The sequence below is a fragment of the Tursiops truncatus genome, chromosome 7 (assembly GCF_011762595.2).
Source record: "Tursiops truncatus isolate mTurTru1 chromosome 7, mTurTru1.mat.Y, whole genome shotgun sequence".
NCBI lineage: Eukaryota > Metazoa > Chordata > Mammalia > Artiodactyla > Delphinidae > Tursiops > Tursiops truncatus.
This window is the reverse complement of record NC_047040.1, coordinates 4,833,056-4,853,198: the sequence shown is the minus strand read 5'-3', so window position 1 is coordinate 4,853,198 and position 20,143 is coordinate 4,833,056. Positions and strand designations below refer to the sequence as shown.

General features: G+C 47.7%; 1 protein-coding gene across 12 annotated transcripts in view; it reads left to right on the top strand.

The window, feature by feature from the left end:
- AGAP1 (ArfGAP with GTPase domain, ankyrin repeat and PH domain 1) overlaps positions 1–20,143 on the top strand; it is a 555,489-nt gene that overhangs the window by 256,422 nt on the left and 278,924 nt on the right. For all 12 annotated transcript variants that reach the window (XM_033859482.2, XM_033859484.2, XM_033859483.2 and 9 more), the window contains 2 exons: positions 13,432–13,559; positions 15,445–15,600. In XM_033859482.2, coding sequence (XP_033715373.1) covers positions 13,432–13,559; positions 15,445–15,600 — 284 coding nt within the window. The remainder of the gene's footprint in view (positions 1–13,431; positions 13,560–15,444; positions 15,601–20,143) is intronic.

Genomic DNA, 20,143 nt, shown 5'->3' with positions numbered 1-20,143 from the left:
TTTAAAATTTCTTAAATTTTTAAAAAAATTGTATTGGAGTCTAGTTGATTTACAACGTTGTATTAGTTTCAGGGGTACAGCAAAGTGAATCAGTTATACATATCTCCACTCTTCTTTAGATTCTTTTCCCATAAAGGCCGTTACAGAGTATTGAGTAGAGTTCACTGTGCTGTACAGTAGGGCCTTATTAGTTATCTGTTTAGGGTGCTATATTAATTCTATGGAATCATATATCATTTCTTTACTTGGGCCCTCGAATTCATATAACTTAAATGCCTAATATCGCTGAAGTATCACAAAAGGCCAGACTCACCCACAGGAATTGTGTGTATTGGAGAGGGTAGGGTTCTGGGTGGTGGTGCTGGGTAAATGATAGTAATTGATGGTTGGTGGGCAGAGCCTCACAGTGACTCAGTGCACACAGCCCTGTTGAAGACCAAGTGGAAATCTGTTTTGTCGTCTCATCCTTCTTCCTAATTGCATCACAATACATTGTATAATTCAACCTGTGTGTCACTGTCACTTCTTCCAAGGCATTTCACGCAAGGAGCACGGCGGCTGGCTTGTTATTAACAGAGCCGGGGAGAGAGGAATAATTTTCTCAGGTTCCAACCAAGACATCTTCTCCCCCACTTTAAGAAGAAAATGTCTTTTTTAATGGAGATTGTTGTAAGGATAATTATTCCCGGAAATAGGAAAACAGCTTCAGTTGTGATAGATAAGTCCATTTTTCTTGAAAGTTAAAAGATATCTGTAGGAGAATGTGTTTGTGACAAATGGGGAGATTAAAGAAGTTTCTAAAACTCCCTTTTTTTTCTGTGAGCATGTGTCTCAACATAGGAAGCAAAGTAGACCTTCCCAATTTGGTTAAGGCAATATTAACCAAACTTTATTAATTTATTAAAGAGAAAACCAATGATTGTACTTAACTGTATTTGTCTCAAGGTTCCCGATTTAAAAATCCACTTATGGCCTTTCTGTCTCACATATTTTCTTATTTTGGACCCTTTTCGTCTCCTGTTCCTCGTTTATCTTCATCTCCTCATCTTAAATTTTCATGCAGTTTCTTTAGCTTGAATAATCATTTTTGTGATTTTTGTTCGTTTGTTTTTTTGCGGTACGCGGGCCTCTCACTGCTGTGGCCTCTCCCGTTGCGGAGCACAGGCTCCGGACGCACAGGCTCAGCGGCCGTGGCTCACGGGCCCAGCCGCTCCATAGCATGTGGGATCTTCCCGGACCGGGGCACGAACCCGTGTCCCCTGCATCGGCAGGCGGACTCTCAGCCACTTTTGGTGATTTTATCATTTCTTTTGGTATCTTCTCTTTTATCGTGTTTTAAAATCCTTATCGCAGTCACCTTTTTCCTGTGTCACTTCTGTCTTTGTCATGGATTGTGTTCTTCCGGTATCACTACATTTATTTGCATTTATCCTGGGTGTTTCTTTCACTTGACTCATATAACTGTGTTAGTCTATTTTGTGACCAGTAATTTGGCCTTTTAAAAAAAATAGGGGATCTAAAAGGTGAGTCCTGTAGCCTTCCTGGTGCAGAAAAAATGGTGAGGAACTTCAGATGAAAGCATCCAGGGTACGCCGCCACCTTCAGTGGGTGTCAGAAACATCTCTGCTCCGGAATCATCAGCTTTCTCCGCGAGACAGCTTGATGAGTTGAGAAGAAGTGACAGGTTCATTTTTCCCCCTCTTTGTTTAAGCCATTTATCTTTTAGATCCTTGTCTGCCATCTAAATTGTATTGCCAATTTATTGGGATCTTCACTTGCCTTGTCTTGAAAGACACTGATTTGCATCCAACTTGAGAATAAGGGAGAGAGAAAGTTAATCATCTCGCGGCCTCTCGAACAGATCTGCACTGGGTTTAGTTGTAGCATTTGGAATGTTTTGGAGTCCGAGTCTAGGTGCAGCTCTGTGTTCACCTGGGTGTTGGTGAGAAGGTCACAGTGCCCCAGTCCGGAAAGCTCCGCTCTTTGAAAGGTCTTTAATTTATGCTTTGGGTACATCTTTCTACATTTGCGATTCACCTAAGCTGCGTCCCCTGCTTTTAAACCCTGCTGGCTTCTATTAATTGATTATTCATTAATCAGAGTCATAGTAATGAGTGCCCAGTGAGCATTGAGTAGGTGGTACTCACTCTTGTAATCTTATGCAGCACATCAGAGTAAAGCTCTAGGGTCAGGGTGACCAGTGGCGTTCCAGCCCCTGCCCAGGTCTCCGCACCTGTCAGGGGTGCCAGCTCCCGCCTCCTGGAATCTCCCTTCGCTGATGCTCAGAGCCCACGGCCAGCAGCAGCCCCCTCACTGCTCCTGGCTCGTACGTCCTCAGACTACTTATCTTGTCCTGGCTCAGGACTGCGCCAACGGGCACACATGCACCCCTTGCTGCTGCTTCTGCGGCCACACGCACACCACGGTTTTCTGTTTCATCAGGGCCTGCCCTCATCCAGTTCTGATCACTGCCGGTTCCTCAGGCAGGACACTTCGATGTGCTTTGTGCTCCGGTCACGCTTCCAAATTTTTCCTGCTTTTTTAAAATTAAAATAAAAATTGAAATATAGTTGATTTACAATATTGTGTTAGTTTCAGGTATACGGCCCAGCAGTTCAGTTATGCGTATATATTCTTCAGATTCTCTTTCCTCATGTGTTATTACAAAATATCAAGTAGAGTTCCCTGTGCTGTATATATAGATATATAGATAACCTTGTTGGTTATCTGTTATATGTATATAATCTGTTATATCTGTTATAATGGAGTGTGTATCTGTTAATCCCAAACTCCTAATTTATCCCTCCCCAGTCCCCTTTCCCCCAGATTTTTCTTGCTTTTTATGGTTCCTGAGTGTCTATGTAGTATAGTCACAATTCACCAATGTTTCCCTCTTGAAAATTATCCCCACGTTGATGTCACAGATACACAGCTCTCCTCAGGGCGCTGTTAAAGCCCCGGCTGGTCCTGTGCCTGACACACTTGTTGGGGAAGGAGGTAGGTGCTGAACCGGAAACACCGGTGCGGAGTGAGAGGTTTGCGGCTTCTCCGCTAAGATTGCCAAGTGCTGCTTCTTGAGACCTTAGTGAAAGAAGTCATGGAGGCTGTGTGACCATCTCTTCTGAAGGGCGCTCTCACCACAAGCGTGTAAGGCCTCCTGGTCCCTGGTTCCTCAGTGGTGTGGCCGGCAGGCCGGTGTGGACCCCATCGTCTCCCGCATCTGACAGGTTGCCTGGCACATACTAGCTGCTCCAAGATGTGATGAAGGAATAGATCGCGAGTGAGGGATGCCAGAGAGCAGAGGGAAGACGCCGCCCCGACCCATGGAAGGGAAAAGCCGACTCCACGTATTAAGAGGGCAGACTCGTGGCAGGACCGAGAGTGTCCTAGGACCAGCCTGGGTCACTGGCATCGATGCTGCACCCTCTGGCTCATGCACGCCTGGTCTCACCTGTGCCCAAGGGGAGGCAGGGGAAGGAGGGGCGGAGCCCAGATGTCTCTTTCCCCCCATTAGCCCTTCTGAGAGTCACCGCTCAGGTCTGTGGTGCTCATTTCCGTTTTGAGACCCCGGAGGCCCCCCTGGATCCAAGCAGCACAGGCACAAGTGTGCGCTGGGGGCCTCGGACTTGTCCGGAGCGTGAACCCATCCCTGAGTGGGGCCCTGATTCTCCAGGCGTCCACCAGGCATTGGATTCGTCCCAGATGCTGGGTAGTATCATGTTCTTTCCTCTGCACTCGGAGACGAAAACCTGGAGTCTGCACAGTGATGCAGAGGTGATGTGGTCTGAGATGAGGGTGCTGGTGGGGTCAGCAGGCTGGAGAAGGCACAGCAATGTGGGCGGTGCTGAGGGAGGACCCGGCGGCACGAGGGGAGGGAGGGCAGAGGGACTGGAGGATCCCTCAGTGTCTGCAGGTAGCGTCAGGAGTCTGGAGCTGACCATCTACTGGGCGTCCTGGCGGTGCACAGGGCTGCTGGGGCCTGCGATGCTGTCCCTGAGGGGACTCTAGGCAGGGCTGAATGGAATGCCTGCCTTCCTTCTAGCGGAGAAAGGCTGACTGAAGCCGAGTCCAGCCCTGGAAGTGCCGTGTGCAGACGAGCTGAAGGACGTCTGACAATACGGTGCTGGGATATGTTGAAACTTACTTGTTTGGAGACCAGTGAATGTTCAAAATCCTCTGCGTGTGGACACAGGAACCCTGTGTCCTTCGGAGGCCTAGAACCCCAGCAGGTGGTGAGCGTCCTGGCGCCTGCTGCCCACCAGCCCAACATCTGGGGCCGCTGGGACCCAGAGCTTCCCGCTGGCAACTCCACTTGGGGACTTGGTTTTAAGAGAAAATTGTGCTGTGAAGAAACGCATGAAAAAGGGATGTGGGTTTCTGGCAGGATGATTTGATGTTCCCCTGCCACAAAGAATAACTTTACATCAGAATTAGGTACACGTATAAAACACGTTGAATAGACCGTGTTTATTTCAGCATGAGTTTTTAAACATTTTATGTTTAAAAACTCTTGCACTTTCTCTGGGAGGAAAAGGGAAATCCAGCTGCCTGGGACATGGGAGAAATTTCCGCTCATTGTGAAATTGTGAAATTAATGTCAGCAGCCATGACTTTGCTCCATCCTGAAGGTAACTGTTTATTACAGTCGGCATTTAAATCCCCCGATTAATAGGAGCAATTAAACAATAGCTTCATTTCCAGCAAATTAACAACCCTAATAGGTAATTGCGACATAAATGAAGATAAATTTGTTTTAATGCAATGAGATAAAAAGAACACAGGCAGGAACGGAATCTCCGATTAAGAATTCAGATTTCATTACTTCATGGAAAACTTGAAAGCTTCGCTAGAAGAAATTAAAGAGAATTTGGCTTTTTGACCATGGCCTGTCTTGGCCTAGAGGTTTTTTTTAATATAATAGAAATGCCATATGTTGTGCTCAGGGACACAAGGTAAGGGCACGGGGTTTTGGAAGAGCTTCTCGTTAGGTTTTCACTGACAAGGAACCAATAAACAAATGCATGGCGAGTGTTTCCTTTTCATGCACCCCTAAATTCATTTTATGGCCTGTTCAGTTCCAGGGTGTGTTTCCTTCCTTAATAATATTTGTTATAATTAGGAAACTATTCTGATGGTTTATAGTTTGTCCTGATGAAACGTGGAAGTGGTCAAGCCAGGCCTGTTTTTAGAATGATAAACGTGTCCATACGAAGGATGGTTTGGAAGGGGACAAGTCGGCTTCGGAGAGAGCAGTTGGGTGATTTTAAAGGTAGTGGCAAAAAAAGATGAAAGCTTTGCTAGAACGAAGATAATGAGCTTCTCCTTGCGGGTCGCCGTGCCGACAGGAAGATCTAACACACGTTAAAGAACAGGGGCAGCCTGTCTTTCTAAGGAAGATGGGCGTATACTCCGATTTAGGAACTGTAGCTTAGACTAGGTTAAATGTCCAGATCTGCTTTGAAAGTTTTTAAACTATGGGGATTTAGCTAATACTACATCAGTGAGCTCATATACCCTTAGAATAACTCCTTTTGGTAGCTTTGAATCATCAAGTGACGTGTAATCAGCCTAGAGTTCTATACCCCTTGAAAATATTAATCATGTGTAAGGGTAGAGTAAAAGCAGTCTGAGACACGAGAGTCTCAAAACAGAATAGCAGAGAGCCGGGGTCCTGCATATAGACCACGGCCGCTCGGTCACCGTCCCCCCAAATCCCCCCCACCCTGCGCCCACCCCCCCGCCCCCCCATGCTTGCTGTCTCCACTGTCCAGGTAGAGATCACCTGCATCTTGCAAACCACACAGACCAGGTGTCCTTCCAACTCCTGGATCTCGTCACTGGCCCGTGAATAGCTTTGACGGCTCCCTGTTGCCTTAAGGATACGATCCACACTTTGCATACGGGATCCTTAAACGTCTTTCCAGCTGCTTCTCCACCCCTCCTTCTCCTCATGTCCTCACCCCGTCCCCATGGCTGATCCATCTGTTCGTTCATTGACCCAGTTGGTGAGTGCTGGTTGAATGTCAAGTCCATGTGGACCCTAGGAAGGTAAATGAGGCATCCCGTCTAGCATCTCGAGTCACGTGCAGGTCCGTGGGATTGGCGCATCGTCTTGGAACGTGAGCTGACTGTATTTTCCAATTGGCGGCTCAGTTTGGCAGGATCTCCGCAGGTGTGTGGGCCAGGCAGGGCTGTGGGTCCCTGTGGTTCACTAATTGTCACTCATCATCACACAACCCAAGAGGCCTTCGAGAAGACCCCCCTCCCCACTCCCCACCTCCCTCGCTCTTTTTCATTTTAATGGTTTTTCTGGCATAGCTTCCTCTATTCCCAAAACGTCATATGAAAACAAATCTAGGAGATGGGTATAGGATTCCCAACAACACAGACCACACCTCCTTTAACGTTCATTAACTTTGAGAAAAGTTCCACTTCAAACTTTTTTTCATTCCTAAGTCACAAGTTCAGAACTACCTAGATAATGTGGTAATTAATTTCTACTTAATTAACAAGATAGTTTAATGATCACTCAACTGTAATTTAAAACTGAGTTGTGACATTAGGGGACCTTTTATTTGTTACTGGAAAATTTACAGTCCCTGGTGGTTTTCATTTTTCATGGGGATTTGCCCGGTAAGCCCTCCAAGGTTCTAATGGAAGAGCCTTTCAGTGCGAAGACAGTTAATGTTACATTTGGGTGGTAGCACCAAAAATAGAGATAGAACGATGGCGTGAACCCCAACCTCCAATTGCGCTTTTCAGATATGTTTGTGGAGCAAAATGAGCCTCATGCTAGTTGATTTTCATTAAGTGTGTTTATCATAAACGTTTAAAATATTACTGTAATAGATGTATCATTCATACTTAAATTCCTATCTGACGTTGTTTCCGCAGAACTGCCACCCCATATTGGCCCCAGTGGGCTACATAGAGCTTTTCCTAGTCGCTGAAGGATCGTCCTCTTCCTCAGAGTTGGCTTGATTCACACCAAGTTTCTATTTGGCATCTACCCGGGACCCTGCGTCATCAGTCAGGTGTACATGCTTCCACAGTGCCATCCTGAGCTGCAGACCCCACTTCTCCCCAGGCCCCAGAGTCACCCGCTCCCCAGTGCAGCCCGAGGACGCGGGGCTCAGCTCCGCTCATTCCAGAAGGGGCCGTGCTGCTCATACAGCAGGGCTCGCGTAGCGGAAGCTGATGCTGTATGGGGCGAATGTTCAAAAGCAGATCATCACAAAGCTGGTTGATGAGTTAAGTCTCCTCTGCCTCCGTGAACTGGGGCAAAAGGGACGTGAAAGGGCAGCCAGTTTGCTGCCTGATGGAGAAGCCTCTGCTCCTTCAGGACCTGCACAGGGAGAAGGTTGGGTCGTAGGAGCCGAGTAAATAAGGAGTGAAGAAAGGATGGGGCAACAGGGACCACCCGGCGGAGCACTTGAGCAGTTCTCAGTGGTCCTGTCTCTGGTGAAACCTTGGAGCTATTGATGTGAGATGCAGAGGGCCTTGCTCCTGGCTTGGGAGCTGCATGAGGCTAGAGACCAGGTCACATGCCTCTTCCCGTCTTCCCTTCCTTCTCTGGGCCCATAGGTGGCTCTTCAGACGTTTCTGTTAATTGACTTAATTCAAGTAAATCATTTAAACCAGAGAAGATATCTTGCTGATTAAATTACTAACACTCATTGGACTTTACCAAGAATGTCATAATCGTTAATGAAATTTTAAAAAGCTTAATTTAAGTGCTTAATTGTGGACGTTACCGATGCCAGGTGGTACCATGCAAGAGGAGTGTCAAAGACACCCCCGTCCTGGGGCCTCGCCCTGTGAGTAGAGATCAGGAGGCCAGGACCTGATGTGAATGATGACGTGTCTGGTTTGGGATTATTACATAATCGCTTACTGCACAATGCCTATGCACCAGGCACTAGGGATTCGGGGCTGAAAAGTAGAATTGCAGCTCTTCAGCCTGGCCCTGACTGTATGTGTATGTGTGCGTGTGGGCGTGTGTGTGTGCGTAACTGTGCAGTGGTTCTCAGTCAAGGCCTGGGTGAAATACGGAGCTGGCTGTGTCCGTACCTTTGGTATTTGGGATGCGGGGTCTCCTTAGAGGAACCTGATGGTTAGAGAGGAAGGCTTGCCTAGGAGAAGTGATGCTCGAGATACGGATTCTGAGAAGGAATTGGCCATGAAGAGAAGGAGAAGCATGTCTGGGCCGTGGTGGCAACTTGTGTAGCAGGATTCAGAGAGCACACGTTGTGGCATCTGCAGTGGGTTCTGTCCGGCTCGGAAGTGGGCAGTGAGCCTGGGGGCCGGCAGCGAGGCTGGAGGGAGGCCGTGTCCGGTTGGGCGGGGACCCTTGTCCTCCCTGGGGTTCGGAACCCGTTAAGGAATAAGACCCTGGAAGATCGGATGACTACTTTTTATTGGTAAAGCTGTCCTGGGAAATGAAGCTTATCTGGGCTTCCTTCTCTGGGAACCAGAATCAGACAGACTTGCCCATATGGTTCCAGGCAGCGTGGGAGCCCCAGACCGAAGGGATGGAGAAGGGACAGCTTGTCCCAAGCCGGCCATCACCTAAGTCACTTGTCAGTGGGTCGGACCTTCACTGGAGGGCTTGGGAAGAGGCCAGGAGTGTCTGGGTCGTGGGAGCCGGGATGCATGGGAAGTGATAACAGGAGGGGAGAATCCACCCCTCCCAAGCGTGAAAGGGCCCCATTTTGCTGAGAAATTTCGGTTCTGACGTCTGTCTGGTGACGGGAGCGTTTGCAGAACTTTGAGCGGGACAAGGCCCGTAAGGGTCACCTTTGCGGAGGTCGCCGTGCAGTGTGTCCCTTGAGTGGCAGTGAGGAGAGGACAGCTTTGGAAGCTGCTTCAGAAACCAGCCACAGGCAGACGAGGTTTGGGTCAAGGCATTGGCAGTGAGGGTGAACTGAAGAGAAATTCCGGTGGCAGAATCGATCTATTCTGGCTCCTCTGTCCCTGCCCTGGGGTTGCTCGGGTGGTGCGGAGTTAGAGGCGAGGCCCAGGTTGGGACACGGAGGTGCCTCCAAGGGCAGGTGTGGCGCTGGTTATGGGATACACGGTTCTAGAAGTAGGAAGGGCACAAAGCAAGGCTACATACAGATTTGGGAGCCACAGGCATGGAGAGAAAAGGGCCAAAGAAGGAAGCCTAGAAGCGCCCACGTTCAAAGAACCGGTGAAGGAGGCTGAGAAGAGGTTCCAGCCAGGGGAGGAAACACAGGAAAGTCAGCGTCACGGGAGGAGGAACCATCAGCAGTGCCTAGGGCGGCCCAGAGGCCAAGAAGGATGCGCCTGGCCTCCAGCTGGTCACCAGCGACCTTGGCAATGGCAGGTCCAGCCAAGGGGATGGAGGCGGAAGCCGGGTTGCAGTGGTCAGCAGAGCAAGGGAGAGTCTGTGAGGGGACAGGGCCAAAGGGTACACAGTCCCTGTCCTGGGAGCCGTAGGGTCTCGCGGGGTGGGGGGGTGCTTCCTTGCCGGGTGGCAGTGTTTGGTGTCGTCATGGGGGCCGACAGAGTGTCTGAACCCCTGTTCTGCTGCCGGTGCCCCCTCTGCCTTGTTTTCCCAACTGCGAGGATTAAATGACTCAGTAGACGGGAAGTGCAGACCGCTGGCCCATCGTTCAGATGTAAGGGACAAAGAAGAGGGGGGAGAGGGAGGGGAGGGGGACGCCCCTAGTTACCTGGTGAGAGGTGGGCCTGACTCCCTTGGTGTGACCAGATTCGTTCTTTCTGCTCCTCCTTTAGTGCAAATGATTTGAGAAACAAAGCGGAAGCAGAAATCGGGCATTAGGCCAGGATTTAATGAGGTCTTATTTGCGAGCTATCTGAGAGTCTTATCTTTACACACTAATTAAAAGATGCCATTTATCATCTATCCAATAGAGAATTTAAAATTTGTGGGGAAAGTAAACGTATAACTCGCTTTTCTTGTTGCTTAAGTTTGTAAATAGACTTCTTTCTAGTTGAAGAATGGAAATAAGTTTATGAAAGTACACTTAAGGGTACGGCTAAAAAAGAATGATCTCAGAGTCATCACCCAGGTCAGGAAGGGGCCACTGCCAGCCCCCAGGAGCCCCTCATGCCTCTCCCAGGCACCAGCAGTTTGCTTGCTTGGTTTTGAAGTTTCTACAGTGTAATTACAGATATGGTTGAAGGGGTTCGTTAAAGGGTATGTTTTATCTATTACCCAAATAAAATTTCAGAATTGTGGAGGGAGTCATATCCATTATTCATTCATTCATTCATTCATTTATACTTGAAGGTATTTGAACATTTTTTGCCTTCCAGTTTTACTGAGATATAATAAAATATCTATGTAAAATAGATACAAAAGTGAAGAAATGGAAGTTTTTTACATTGATGAGAACTCCTAGGGTTCACGCCCCTAACAACGTCCATGTATAACCTACAGCTGTGTTAACCGTTGTGCGTTTATCATGCACATCACATCCCTAGGAAGTGACTTTTAAAATGACACCAGGTACTAGCATTGCCGTATCAGGTTAATGGAATTGGTGGGGTGTCTGGTAAAGGAGCACATTTTCCGTATCTGCCAACGACAGCATTTCAGACCTAGGCTTAGCGCCTCAGGCAACTTTATAGGAAAGCAAGTCACCAAAATAGGAAAAACATCACACCTCGATGATAGAGTCCAGATTCCTTTTTTTTTTTTTTTTGTGGTTACCATGAGGTTTTTTTTTTTTTTTTAACATCTTTATTGGGGTATAATTGCTTTACAATGGTGTGTTAGTCTCTGCTTTACAACAAAGTGAATCACAGATTCCTTTAAGGAATCTCAAGGGATTGTGTTTCTGTTTTCTCATTCGTGCATTGCATGTATTTATATAAAATACGTGACGTATTCATTTGTGGAATGATCCAATGCAGACAGAAACTCAGTGATGATAAAAATTTCCCAGCCAGTGTAATCTGGGGTGTAAGTAATATTCATGTTCTAAGTCTCCTGACATTTAAATGTTCCAAATCTCAGGAAAAGTTGATGATTATAGTTACAAGAGAACAGCGCCTCCCTGCCCCTGGCATCCCGCTTCCCTTGAGTTCTTATTGGGGCGGGGGGCCCTTCCGCTCACACAGCCCAGCCCAGCCCTGTGGCCCACAGTGGGCCGGGGGCTTTTCACTGTGGAGGAGAAGGTGGCCCAGCCTTACAAAACAGTCCCCTTATCTCCTTTTCCTTCTTAAGTCAGATACTACCCCCACTTTTATGGGTGATCCTGTAACTCCTAAAGCAGTCTATGTATTTTAGAGCAAAATATTTGTAACTCATTTCCTTTCTTCCATGTGTGTGTAGACATAAAAATTATGGGGAAATACAACAAATAGGGTTGAAGGTTCTAGTTAAATTTGAAAGAATGCTACCAGTTATTAGCAGTTGTGACTTTGGGTTTTTTTAATAAATGTGGCCAAGCAACAATTCAGTGGACAGAAGAACCGTAGTACTTGACGTGTGGTTCACGCTTTACACAGCCCTGTTCTGTGAGAGGGTTTAATGGGAAAAGGTTCTCTCTGCCCATGAACTTGCTCTTTCTAGCCTCCACGTGGGAAGGAGGGAACATTGATTTGCATTTGGAGTTTCATAAAATGAGGATTTTAATAACATATTTGACTTGTCTTAGAAAGTTTCTCAAATCTCCCCTTAGAGTAGAAAACACTTATAGAAAATGTCTATGAAGTTCTCCCAACAGCTTAGCCCTGTTTAATTCTGACCTTTGTGTTTTTTCTATGAGATTTAAGGTGAAAGTCAGTATGGTCATCCGACTGAATAGTGACTCTGAGGCCAGGAGTAGTTGAACACAAGAAAACACCTTTTGCTCTTTTTCAGAAAAAAAAAAAGAAAAAAAATAGAAGTAATTTGGCATTCACCCAAACAATCATGATTTTAAGTTAATTTACTTTTGGTTTGGGGATTTCAGTTCACCTATAAGACACACGTTTTGCGGCTGTTGGAATCTGATCTTAGGTTTTAGTTTTGAGTTCACATAATGATTTTTAAAATATTCTAATGTGCGTCTTCAAAGACCCCAGATCGATACGCCAATGGTTTTGAAATGACAGAGTGTTGCAATATTCCTCTGTAATTTAAACTTGATTAGCTGATGAAGGTTATGATCAATACACTACGGGAGGATAAATTAATTGATATCGTCCTTTCAGGATGATAAGAGGCCTATCGGAGGTGGGATGTAACTAATGAAAAGCTGCTTCTTCATCTCTGTGAGCCATTTTTTATATATTGTATTTTCACTTAATCATATTTATACTATCATTCATTTACATGAAAGCCATAAGCTGTGGACAGACCAGTTCCTTCTTAAAATTATGTTCATTTGGAGAAGAAATCATCTGCGGACACTGTGTGTGCTCCTTCTGTAACATAAGCTATTGCTGGGGACAGTGGTGTGTTTTCCTTTGCGTGGGTATTTTTTAAATCAGCAACCCTCTCTGGACAAAGATAAGGATTGAATATCATTGAACTTAATTACAGCTATTCCCCAAAGACACACATCTATTCACATAAAAGCTGTAGTTATTCTCCGGTAGTGACACCTATTGGTGTAGGAAGAGTCTTCTAATCGTTGGCTTCCTTTCCAGTTAAATCCAATGCGCTGTATCAGCCGGCCTATTTGCCAATGGTTGAGTTTAGGTTTGTATTGATTAAGATAAACTCCCAACGTGTAGAGCCGTATATTTAAATAAAAAAAGCCTTTGACATAATTACATGTCCTTGAATATAATTCTATGCAGTAGCCTGTAGAGTTAAGAGTAATTCTTCAGGCTATGCAAAAAAAATAGATTTTTGATTTTCCAAAGGGTTTGGTATAACTTACCCTGTCTTATTTAGGATTATTTTTGCTGCAAGTAACTGGGGGGAAAGTCCGATTATTAGAATAATTTAAACAAGATAGGTGTGTGTTTTTGTGTTTTACATACAAAGCGTCTGAGGTTTGCGCGAGGCTGCCGAGCCAGAGGCCTAGCCCCTCGAAGGGGCTTGTGTCCCACCAAGTGCGGCTTCCTTCTGCAAGATCGCTTCCGGAGCTACAGCCAACATATGTGCTTTTTACATAGCAAGAAGGAAAGAGACATAAGGAAGAAATGGGCCGGGGGCAGCTACCCAAGGATGTTTCCTGGGTACCGCCATGTGACCCTCCTGCTGCCATCCCATTGGCCAGAGCTTGCTTGCATGGCCACATTTAGCTGGGGTGCAAGGGGATGGACTGGAGGAAGCTCCAGGAAATGTCATATCTATTCTGGTAGTCCTGCGCCCAACTAAAAATCAGGAATTCTGTTACCACGGATGAAAGGAATAGTGGATAACGGAGACAGCCCTCGGTCTCTGCCACATTCCCTCTGTTTGGAAACCAGCCTCACGTAGACTTCTTCTGTCTTCCTGTCCACTAGTTGCCCAGAAGATTGTTGCCACGAGGAAGAAGCAGCAGCTGTCCATCGGGCCCTGCAAGTCCCTACCCAACTCTCCGAGCCACTCATCTGTCTGTTCCGCACAGGTGTCTGCCGTGCACATCAGCCAGGTATGTTGGTCCCTTGAGAGGTTGGACTGAAAAGCAGGTCAGAACCCAGGAGACACACCTGCCAAATAGTGTTCTCAGCCAGCTCCAAGGTGATTTTTTTTTTCTTTTCGACTTTATAAATAACAGCATGTCGGTAATTGACGTAACATCTCCTTCAGAAACTGCTGTGGCCAAGTGGTTTTGATGGGAATCATTCTTTAATATTCCCTGTCTTCACGCTGCCTGTGTTATGAGGCATGCTGGCTGGAGTGGAGGTGCAGGGTGTGCACTGCCGTCTCTGCTGTTGATTTTTTTTTTTTTTTTTTTTTTGCGGTACCTGGGCCTCTCATTGTTGTGGCCTCTCCCGTTGCGGAGCACAGGCTCCGGATGCGCAGGCTCAGCGGCCATAGCTCACGGGCCCAGCCGCTCTGCGGCACGTGGGATCTTCCCGGACCGGGGCACGAACCCGTGTCCCCTGCATCGGCAGGCGGACTCTCAACCACTGCACCACCAGGGAAGCCCTCTGCTGTTGATTTAAATGACCCCACGTTGGTCCTCATTCTCGTCTGCTTGTAGGTTGGGCAGTTGTGGGTGAATCTCAGTGGCTAATCCTACAATATGCTTCAATATGGTAGCAGCCCTCAGTTATAATTCCCGTCTCCCTTAGGCCCTGTGGAAACTAGTATCTTTCCATTGCAACATTTTGCTGTTTACTTGGGAACAAACAATATAATTGTCACTTTGAAGAACCTAGCCAAAAACCCACTAAGGAACTGTTGGCTTACCTTTGCCTGCCCGTGTGTCTTCGGTTAACATTTCTTAGGCGGGTGTTATATTCTTTAAAGAGATGTAGCGAGAAGGTTTGGTATCGTGCTTTTGGTAGCTTGAAGAGTCAGGAAGTGCGTTTACAGCGGGGTCCTGTGAAGGCACGCTCAAGGATGTTAAATCCCACTCTAGGCATCTGTAATTCTCTCTGGATCTTGAAGAATCTTCCAGAAGCTTTCACATTTCCAAAAGGTCATTTTCTTCTTTTTTTTTTTTAAATGAATTTTTATTGGAGTCTAGTTGATGTACAATGTTGTGTTAGTTTCAGGTGTACAGTAAAGTGAATCAGTTACACATATACATATATCCACTCTTTTTTAAGATTCTTTTCCCATATAGGTCATTACAGAGCACTGAGAAGAGTTCCCTGTGCTATACAGTAGGTTCGTATTAGTTATCTATTTTTATATATAGTAGTGTGTATATGTCAGTCCCAATCTCCCAATGTATCCCTTCAAGAGGTCATTTTCCAAATGTGAGTTTTGGTTCTACTGGGCAAAATTGCACTCTTTCTTCTTCTAATCTGGAGCAGTGAAGGGACTGTAGAAACCACTTAGTTCAACCAACCCCTTCCCCTTTCGGAGGAAATAGAAAATAATGACATTTTAACTCTCAGATTTTTTAACATCTTTACTGGAGTATAATTGCTTTACAATGATGTGTTAGTTTCTGCTTTATAACAAAGTGAATCAGCTATACGTATACATATATCCCCATATCCCCTCCCTCTTGCGTCTCCCTCCCTCCCACCCTCCCTCTCCCATCCCTCTAGGCGGTCACAAAGCACCGAGCTGATCTCCCTGCGCTATGCGGCTGCTTCCCCCTAGCATCTGTTTTACACTTGGTCGTGTATAAGATCAAACGAAAGAGACTTCTCTGTCTTAAGTCACTTTTCTTGGACAAAACGCTGCCGAGCTGATGGGTCTGTTCTAGGATGAAACGGTGCCTGCTTGATGCCGATGCCACCGGCCGGGCCGCGTCTCCATGCGACTTGCTGGCTTGTGGGTTATGACCCCACGCACGAGGCGGGTTGGGCTCCTGGAGCGTGTCCTAACAGAACCTTGGCTTTCGATCATTACAGACAAGTAACGGAGGCGGGAGTCTGAGCGACTATTCCTCCTCTGTCCCGTCCACGCCCAGCACCAGCCAAAAGGAGCTGCGTATCGACGTACCGCCCGCGGCCAACACGCCCACGCCCGTCCGCAAGCAGTCCAAGCGCCGGTCCAACCTCTTCACCGTGAGTGTCCCCCCGGGGGGCGGGGTGGGGGGGAATCGGAGCGTGGTTCCTGCTCACCTAGCGGTCCTCTGGCCGCCAGGTGGCTCAACGACAGGTGTAGCATCCAAACCAAGTTAATGAGGAGAGTGCTGAGTTCTGTGGAAGTCTCAGAAAATGATAGGATGCCACGACGCAGGTGTAGAGCCAGGTGGGCCTTCCTCGGTTGCAGGGAGTCCTGACGTGTCAGAAATGAAGAGCAAGGTGTTTGTATAAAGGTCTCTGTTATCCTGTGACTTTCTTGGTCTCTAGCTAAGGACTTGTCACATTAGATACATGGAGGGGACAGACTCCGCCAGAATTCCCCAGACGTGTGCCTCAGGCCTTTCAGATGGGGTGTATAAAGCCGCATCAATGCACAGACCCCTTCTCCTCGGGCTGGAGCACTGAGGACTTAGCTCAGGGTCTTCAGCAGCTCACAGACAGAAGCCAGTCTGCTTGGACTTTTCTTCAGAACCATCTGCGGAGCGTTTTAAAACTCTACATCAGCTCTCAGGGCTCAGGTTTACGAACTCAGGATCTGTGCGTGGGGCCCAGGCGTGTGTAGTTTTTAAAAGTTCCCTGGGCAGTTGGGACGCAGAGAACCCCTGAACTACAGAGGACACACAGCAGACATTACCAATCAATCATGGAAGGCTTTGCAGTGGAGCCCAGAACTCGGGGCCACAGAACTCCAGGCAGAGCGGCTACTGCCCTGTGACTAGAGTCATTTGATTTGAGAAGAACACTTTCCCTCCCGGGACTAGGTCTGTGCATTACAAGCGTATGCTTTCAAAGCAGGGGTTCTCAACCAGGCAGATTTGCACTCCCAGAAATTCGGCCATTTCTGGAGAAAGTGTGAGTTGTCTCAGCTCGGGGGTGGGAGTGGGTGTGTCCTGCAGGCGTCTAGTCTGCGTAGCAACCATGGAGCCGCTGAAATCCTGCGATGCACGGGCCAGCCCCACAACAAAGAGGTCTCCGACCGCCAGTGTCAGGGTGCCCTGTTGTAAACCACTTGACTTCTCCTCTTGGTTGAGTATCGCTGACTTAGATGCAAAGAAGTTCAGTATTTCCTGGCTTAAACAGAAGGAAGATTCTGCAGGGGTGGCCGCAAGTCTCTTATCTGACCCACTGCCCTTGGAGATGGCGTTCTTTCTTCCTTTTTTTTTTTTTTTCCTTTGGCGACACTGCGAGGCTTGTGGGATCTTAGTTCTCCCACCAGGGATTGAACCCGGGCCCTTGGCAGTGAAAGCATGGAGTCCTAACCACTGGACTGCCAGGGAATTCCCTGAAGATGGCGTTCTTGATGGTGAACGAGGCTACCAAGTATGATAGATGCCCCATCCCTTTCCCACCACGTTCATAACAGGTTTCCCATCAGATAAGTCTTTAGTGCCAAGGTCTATTGCCAACAGCGAACACCCCCTCCTCACAACTCTCCCTTTCCCTTTGCTCTCTGCCCTGTGCCATGTGAGGTCTGCCAGATGCTACTGTTGGAGGGCCAGAGTGAGGATCAGACGGGCTCAGACCCTGTCCTGCACTGCCAGCAGCTGCTTGACCTTGAGCAACTTACTTAACCTCTCTGAGCTGGAAACAACGGTAGTTGTGGTGAGGCTGCTAAGAAGATTCCCTGTAGGGGCGAAGAGTCTTTGTGGCCTTGCTTTCATTTTTATCTCACCACCACTAATGTTATGGAACGATTTCTCTTAATGCATAAGCAAAAGTAGTTGTAGAGGGCTTCCCTGGTGGCGCAGTGGTTAAGAACCCGCCTGCCAGTGCAGGGAACACGGGTTCGAGCCCTGGTCCGGGAAGATCCCACATGCTGTGGAGCAGCTAAGCCCATGCACCACAGCTGCTGAGCCTGTGCTCTAGAGCCTGTGAGCCACAACTGCTGAAGACTGCGCACCTGGAGCCCGTGCTCCGCAACAAGAGAAGCCACCGCAGTGAGAAGCCCGCGCACCGCAACAAAGAGTAGCCCCCGCTCGCCGCAACTAGAGAAAGCCCGCGCTTGGCAACGAAGACCCAACGCAGCCAAAAATAAGTTAATTTAAAAAAAAAAAGAAAGTAGTTGTAGGGCTGTGTAATAGATTGGGAGGGAGGTAATTAGGTGTCTGCAAAATACAGGTGAATATCTGATATGCGTAAATCTGTACGTGAATAAGATGTTTACTGTGGAATTTCTTCAGACATACCGAGAATAACAGCAGTTGCCTAAGCAGCACGTCTGGCTTATCCAACACCTGTAACACTTCTGTCCGCCCAGGTGGGGTCTTCCAGGTGAGAAGGTGTCACCTCGCAGAACAGGCTGTGCACTGACTCATGGCTTAGTGGACCTGAGAAGCCCATTGCCGAAGATGCAGAGAGACTGGTCCCTGAGCAGGGCACCAGCGTAGCGGGGAGGGGCCTTCTAGGGTGTGGCGGGAAGAGGGAACACCCAGGCTCACGACACCTTCTAAGGGTCACCTTTCCTGGTCCCTGGCTTTGGTTTCTGTTCAAGGTGAGAGGTGAGAACCAGGAAGTCTCTTTAAAATGGGGCTGCTCTGGGCTTTCCTGGTGGCGCGGTGGTTGAGAGTCCGCCTGCCGATGCAGGGGACGCGGGTTCGTGCCCCGGTCCGGGAAGATCCCACATGCTGCGGAGCAGCTGGGCCCATGAGCCATGGCCGCTGAGCCTGCGCGTCCGGAGCCTGTGCTCCGCAACGGGAGAGGCCACAACAGTGAGAGGCCCGCGTACCATTAAAAAAAAAAAAAAATTGGGGCTGCTCTGACACGTGCCCACCCCCACCCCTTATAAGGGCAGTCCTGGGGTTGGGATGTGCCGGAAAATAGTGTCCCAGACCCCGCTCACTGGGTAACTGACAAAGGAGACAAGTTTAAGGCAGGAAGAAGCAAAGGAACGGTAACTCGGGTAATAAACGTTCCCTTCCCCTCTGCTGTCTGCGCAGCTGGGTTCTGTTTTCTATCAGGGATAGTGTTATGGGAGCTAACCCACGTTCAAGAGGAAGCGGATTAGAGACCGGGGGATCTGCCTGGTAGGAGGAGAGCGGAGACTGGAGCGAGGGGGCACTCTCCCCGCTGCTGGAGCGGCGCACACGTATGCACCGCCGCCGCGTCCAGGCACCCGGGCAGAGGCCAGGGGCGCAGCTGTCCAGGCCGGGTGGGGCAGTGCCGGAGCCAATAAGAACTCGCCCTCATTTATTGTGTCATAATTAACGTAGCTAGTGATGCGGGGGCCTGCCTGTGACCCTGTGCGGGATCAGTGCTTGATCTCTTTAAGTGCTGGAAAATGGTCTGAGAGTAGATACACCCTTTTAGAAATCGAATCCGGCTGCTCGGCCGTCATTAGCGGGAACAGGAATCAGGTCATGGAAGAAGCTAACCTCACGGCGGGTTTGCATCACGGCGTTCAAGGAAAAGACGGCTGAGATCCTGTGTCTTCGTCATTACTGGATTTGACATTGAACAAGATGGTGATGGTGGTGGTGCCGGGTGGGTGTTGTAGGTTGAAGATCTTCGAAGTGTCAACTCCACTAGATGTCAGTGTCATCCAAGGAATGACAAGAAGCAAATTAATTTTGAAATTGTAGCCACTTAGGAAACTAAATTCTCCTTGTTACCAGTTTGCATCTATTCCTAAATATGTAAAATTTCGTAGACTCTTCATCCCTGGCGATTATTGGTAGTTACTGGCTTAAATTGGCAAAAGTGTATTTATTGAAAAGCGTGTATTAGGAGGACAGAAGTACCATATGCCGAACAATCCTAGTGAATAAAAGTCCACGCAGGCTGGGACAGTAATGCCCAGATGAGGGAGCATTGTCCTCGTTTATTGGACCCTCATAAAGAGGCCAGAGGTAATTAAGTAGTACACACACCATTTTTCAAATAACGTGCTTACGAATTGTGTCAACTTCGGATCTGATGACCTGTAAATGTACCACTCTGGGCTAACATTCTTCAGTCCCAGATGTTTCTGTTGGCACACACACATGTGCAGAAATAAGGGAAAATCTTAAGCAAAAATAAATCACACGCACCTTTTACAAAATAGTACAAACTTTAAAAAGTCTCTCCTGTAGTAGCAAATTATGTGTTATATTGGCGGTAAGAACGGTACTTCACTGATAAAAAAGCTAAATTATATCCTATCTTGCTTATTTCTTTGAGAAAAAATCATTGTTTTGAGAAAAGAAATATTCAAAGGCTATCTCCGTTCACTTCCTGGTTTCTAATATTGGCACTTAGGATGATTAGTTTAGTAGCCCTATTTACGTGTGGTTCAGATGTTTTATTAGGAAATATTTTCAAACATGTAGGAGTTTAAAAAAACACATGCATGTACTCACCGTGCAACTCAGCAAATACAAGCATTTTTCTGCCACTGCAGCGGTTACTTCTTCTAGAAATAACCCCGTCACGGATAAACTGTGCCCCTCCAGAATACGTCCCCCTGACCCCTGGTCCAGGGATCGGCATTCCCTTGGATTTGGTGTCTGTTATCTGTATCCATGTCTTAAACTCATTCTAGTAC